This window comes from Alosa pseudoharengus, unplaced genomic scaffold (assembly GCF_046254945.1).
Source record: "Alosa pseudoharengus isolate Yale_2024_CS ecotype anadromous, Long Island Sound unplaced genomic scaffold, YU_APseudo_1.1 YU_APseudo_1.1_scf_11, whole genome shotgun sequence".
Classification (NCBI taxonomy): Eukaryota; Metazoa; Chordata; class Actinopteri; order Clupeiformes; family Clupeidae; genus Alosa; species Alosa pseudoharengus.
In genome coordinates, this window is record NW_027468576.1 from 40,791,901 (window position 1) to 40,797,813 (window position 5,913).

A 5,913-nucleotide genomic window follows, 5' to 3' on the forward strand; every position below is an offset into this window, starting at 1 on the left:
CATGTCCATCCATTCTGAATTATGGAATAGAATTTATGTGATGTCACAGTTGAAGTGATGTCATCTGTCTAAATGCAATCTTCCATACAACTGTGTGCTAAAATCATAATGGCGTTTGGCCTTTCATTTGCAACTAACAGCACAGAACACAGCGCAATGGTATTATTGTGCTCCAGGGTTCACATTGTAACTACAGGACACATGATGGTATTATTGTGCATGAGCTCGACTGAAAAACATTCTTAAGAACGTCATTCTCCACTAATACTCGTCATACTTACATGACAGATATAAGCCTAACTAGATGTACTGCATAGCGGTACAAAATATGACCGCCGCTCAGTCCTGATTCTCTTCGCAAAAATAAATCACATTTTATCAATTTGTCTCCATCTCCTACTCCATCCCCTACTCTTGCAACTTTTGTATGTAAATGAGTGTGTGCACATGTGTGTTTATTGTTGTGTATGTGTGTGCTTTTATGTGTTTCTGTGTGTGTGTGTGTGTGTGTGTGTGCTCCCTTGTGAGTGTGTGTGTGTGTGTGTGTGTGTGTGTGTGTGTGTGCTCCCTTGTGAGTGTGTGTGTGTGTGTGTGTGTGTGCTCCCTTGTGAGAGTGTGTGTGTGTGTGTGTGTGTGTGTGTGTGCTCCCTTGTGAGTGTGTGTGTGTGTGTGTGTGTGTGCTCCCTTGTGAGAGTGTGTGTGTGTGTGTGTGTGTGTGTGTGTGTGTGCTCCCTTGTGAGTGTGTGTGTGTGTGTGTGTGGGGGGGGGGTAATGGTGTGTTTGTGTTTGTCTGTGTGTGTGTGTGTGTGTGTTTATGTGCGTGTGTGGGTGTGTGTTTATGTGCATGTGTATGCATGTGTGGGTGTGTGTTTATGTGCGTTTGTGTGTGTGTATGCGTGTGTGGGTGTGTGTTTATGTGCGTGTGTGTGTGTTTGTGTGTGTGTATGCGTGTGTGTCTACCTCATATCTAAGCTGATCAACCTCACACCTCATCAGGGTTTTTCATTTTTTCTCTCTCTTTTGCACTTGCCACTTTGCCCAAATAGGCCATGGTTATAATAAGCTTTAATAATAATAATAATAATAATAATAATATAGGCCACGGTTGGGCTTTCTCTTACTCTAATGAAAGCATGTGGCGAAAACTTCCACATAAACACCAACTCTGACTGACAAATCTCAGAACGCTGAATAAAAAACCTTTGGAATACTTATCTATCTATCTAGATAGATAGATATATAGATAGATAGATACTTTATTGATCCCCAAGGGGAAATTCAAGAATCTATTTAATTAATCTATATATCTATTCATCTATTTAGGGCTACATAACCTGTAACCTTATATCTGCTTGATTTGACTAGGCGACTAGGTGACTAGGCCTATATACAAGAAAGCTTATATCCAGCAATTTATAGTGTTTCTATGAACATGAATGGAACACTTTTCTTCCCTATCTTATTTGCTTTTAGGTAGCCTGTGTTATCAAAATAGGAACACCTCTGATCAGGGGTTTAAACAGGTGTTCCTTCTTTCCTAACAGAGACAGACCAGGTAGCCCACTATCCCATTTAGGCTACAGGAATCAGGATGGAGCACAAGTCCCCTGTACACAAGACGGACAATACATAACAATATAGGACATAGCCAGTCAGCAAGTCAGCCAAAGTAGTCAAGAATTGGTTGGTAAAACAATAGAATTTAGCTACTCAGACTGTTATAAAATAGGTTGGTAAAACAATAGAATGTAGCTACTCAGCTGGTTTAAAATAAGTTGGTAAAACAATAGAATGTAGCTACTCAGACTGTTATAAAATTATGTATCACATTTGCAGGATTTACAACATTTAACATGAGTTATAACATTTACCAAATGCGGTGAGTGCAACGCTTCAATGAGTGAAAACTGAAAATAAATATTACCGTTCTTCCTCTCAAGTTGTGGCTGAGCCCATATGTTGCATTCTCTGTTGCTAAGTAGACTAATGAATTATTTATCAACAATGCATAATTTACCTCTTGCCCTGTCCTGGCATTTTAAGCTATTATAATAATTACATAATATTGTAATAATAATTACAAGCAAATTCAAGCAAACTGTTAATCAGGGCTTGGTAAACATGAGATAAGTGCTCTAGTTAATTAAAAATACATTAATTACTATAAAACTCTTCCTCACATGTTATTCCTCAATGCTACAGATAGATGGCGGTAAAGTCACAAACATCATCAGCTGAGCGTGAATTTATATTACCTGTAAACTCTGAAACACCTCATATTGGTATGTTGGATGTATGGTTTACAAACAGTTGGCGTCATTGTGCAGCGGGCAACTTTGTGGAGGACATAATAGTCTATAATCTGTTATGTCTATGTTGTGGAGGACATAATTATTTTCTTTCAGTGAGGCAGGATTTAGGGGAGGATGTGATGTAAATATACGCGCTTCCGGTTTAGACGGCCTCTTTTCGTTCAGGCAAAGCTTACCGCCGGGTGGGTACTCTTTTCGTGTCCATTGTATTTTGGTTAAAATAGTCTTTCCTGGCGAAAATGGCTCTTTCATTCTTCACTTTGTCGCATCACGATTTACTTTGAGTCAACTGAATAATGGATTCAATACCGAAAATCGAGTCTGTGGCGTAGAAAGATGTAGAATAGTATAACGTATCGTACAGAGCATGTGGCAAAGGCCTCCTGGTAATGGCTAAGTGGTATGGTAGATGGCTAGTTCGCTAACCATGTGGAGTCTGATAATAACTCAGACACGTTCGAGATTTAACAGCTAACAATATTTTGTCGTGTTGTGTGCATTTCTGTGTAATGATTGGTGACATGTGCCCCGATCTGCGTTAGCGACTTTGATTGTTTTTCTAACCCCGCCGTATAAGCATAACGTTACGTTACCTTACTCGCTAACTGAAGCTAACACGTAGCGTTAGTCACCATGCTTAGAAGTAGTTCGCACTGCCTGACATGCCTTTAAGTTGCCCAGTGAATATTAGCTCAATGAATCTCTAGTCATAAGATATACGAATGCCCACCGATACTCAATTATTTATATTATGTCACTTCTGTTGTAGAGCTTGCAAAGATGCAGATCTTTGTGAAAACGTTAACAGGGAAGACCATCACCCTTGAGGTCGAACCCAGCGATACCATCGAAAATGTTAAGGCAAAAATTCAGGACAAGGAAGGTAAGGCATTCAGTTGTTTATCTGTATTAATGTAGTAGTCTTCTAAACGTATCTTCACCCATACATTTAATAGTGGTCATGGTAATGAAAGTTGTTCTCTGCAGGTATCCCTCCTGACCAACAGCGTCTGATCTTCGCTGGCAAGCAGCTTGAGGATGGCCGCACACTGTCCGATTACAACATTCAGAAAGGTTATTATGTATTTACTGCTGAAGTACTGGATGATTGAACAAATCAGTATTTATTAGATTTGTGTGAGTAGTTGTGGGAAGTGTTTATATTTAATATTCCACCTACCTCGGTCTAGAACTGAGTGGTTGTGCTCATTAGTGTCATAAAGTCAGGTTTTAGATTGTTGCTGTTGGGAATTAGTCAGTATTTGGGAAAACCTGGGTATTTATTACGATAATAGATTATGTATTTATTTCTTTAGGAATTGTAAACATTTAAAGCTAGTTTTGTATGGACATGGATAGTCTTAAGTCCGAGGCTTTAGACTATTGGGTGAATGTAAGGAGCACGCTTGGCTCATGCAGGTGCTGTTTGTGTGTTGTTGCCCCTCAGAGTCTACCCTGCATCTTGTGCTTCGTCTGCGAGGAGGCATCATTGAGCCTTCTTTGAGGATGCTGGCTCAGAAGTACAACTGTGACAAGATGATCTGCCGCAAGTGAGTGCCACAGCTCCTCATGAAAGTCATGCATGTCATTGCTACTTGAAAGAGTTGGTATCTGCTAGCATCTCCATGGCATTCTGAAAAAAATATGCATTAATACTTCATTCTGCCTTTCTTGGGATGGAAAATAACATTCCATTAACCTAATTCAAAATATGATCAATCTGTCAAGAGTCACAAATCCATTTGCCAGAAGAAAGAAAAAAAACATAACCTGTAGAATAAATATGTTAAGTATTGATGGCAAAATAATTCCGCCCTAGTTGCATCGTGCTCCATATGAATGTAAGGATATTAGGAGCTGTTCTGCGAGGCAGAGGTGGGATGTAGGACTGAGTGGGCGGAATAAATCCTGTTCAGATGGAGTCGGAGTGGTGATGTGCCTCAAGGTTCCAGCTTTACTAGCCTGTTACTAGGGCAACGGCTTTGGAAGCCTGCCAGGTTCTGCAGGTCGGTGGTGATCCAGCTGAGACCCCATCTCATTGGCGTAGCCTTCAGAACTTTACTGACCTTGGTTCCGCTGGTGTAGCCTTCAGAACTTTACTGACCTTGGTTCCGCTGGTGTAGCCATCAGAACTTTACTGACCTTGGTTCCGCTGGTGTAGCCTTCAGAACTTTACTGACCTTGGTTCCGCTGGTGTAGCCTTCAGAACTTTACTGACCTTGGTTCCGCTTGTGCCGCAGGTGCTACGCCCGTCTCCACCCCCGTGCCGTCAACTGCCGCAAGAAGAAGTGTGGCCACACCAACAACCTGCGCCCCAAGAAGAAGCTGAAGTAGACGCGCCGCGCCACGCTGTCCCTTTGGCCTGAGATCACATTTTGCATTTCTGGGTTAAATAAATGTTAAAAGAAAAAGAAACTGGGAATCTGTGTTCTCTCTGCCCTCTGCTCTCCTTGGATTGGTTTGCACCAAAGATGAAATCCACTAGAGCTCAGTTGTCAGAACAAGATTTGATTTGTTAGGGGTGGAAAGACTGGGAGGGTTTTTGTCATAATGGCATCACCTCAGACAGGGAGGTGTGGGTTACCCAGTGTGTCCACACAATTGGATTCTATTTGTGGTGGTAGCCAGGCAACAGTGGGGGGGATGACATGAAACCAAAAAAAAAATGTAATGCCACAACACTGATTTATTATTACTTGAAAATTAAAGCTTAATAGCATAGGCCACATTCCGCCTGTGAGCTAAACTATTACACGTATCTTTGATGTCAATACACTGTGTTGTTGGTGTGTAGTCTAATTGAGTTCACTTAAACACTGTCCTGGGGGGTATTCCATCAACCTTGCTAAAGGCCAAACCTGGCTTATTTCGATAAGTCTCGCTAATTTTAGTGAGAACTCCGTTCCATTAATGAGGTTAACGTGAATCCCAGTTTGGTAACTATGGGAATGTATCAGGGGTGTGATTCTTCCGTTTTTAAACGGAATTCCGTTTTTTTCCGACTTGAAAATGAGACTCACACAATTCGTATAGTTTTTTTTTAAGGGGCGGGGGGGGTCTGTCGGTCAGAAGTAGACTATATTTCTGTATAACACAGGCCATTGTTATAGGCTAACAGGCCGCTGACAATGACGACGGGTTTTGTGGGTCCGTGTATCTTCTGTTCATTTGATTTTCAAGGTTGAAACAGTGATCAAAAAACGGATTTGAAGACCTTTACCTAAAACAGTACTTCCCAGAGAAAAATAAAACACAAATATTGAAGCATTTTGTGGAAAAAATAATCAAATATACAATGAGAGTTTGAATTTCAATATTGTAATTTCAATTAGTCATTATTCAAGTTAAAAATGAAAACAGGAACTCCACATTCACTACTGCATACTGACAGCATTTTTTTGCCACTGCCCGAATGGATAATTGCTAGCCAATATGTTAATCAAAGGGAGCAAGATGGTGATGTTGAAGGACAGTGATCTGCACATAGAAAAAAAATCGCCAGAACATTCCAAGCTTCTCATTTTGATCGATATGTAGGCCTAATTTATGTCCCAGGTGTGCTAGGGATGGGATTAAGGTTGCGTGCACCCTTCGAAGAAAG

The 5,913-nt window shown here is 40.8% G+C and overlaps 1 protein-coding gene across 1 annotated transcript; it reads left to right on the forward strand.

The window, feature by feature from the left end:
- The first annotated feature begins 2,408 nt into the window (after positions 1-2,408).
- On the forward strand, positions 2,409-4,727 carry uba52 (ubiquitin A-52 residue ribosomal protein fusion product 1). Its single transcript, XM_076279190.1, has 5 exons — positions 2,409-2,494; positions 3,082-3,195; positions 3,300-3,386; positions 3,760-3,862; positions 4,553-4,727. The coding sequence occupies exons 2-5, from the start codon at positions 3,093-3,095 to the stop codon at positions 4,644-4,646; spliced, it is 387 nt and encodes a 128-aa protein (XP_076135305.1). The 5' UTR covers positions 2,409-2,494; positions 3,082-3,092; the 3' UTR covers positions 4,647-4,727.
- Positions 4,728-5,913: the final 1,186 nt, after the last annotated feature.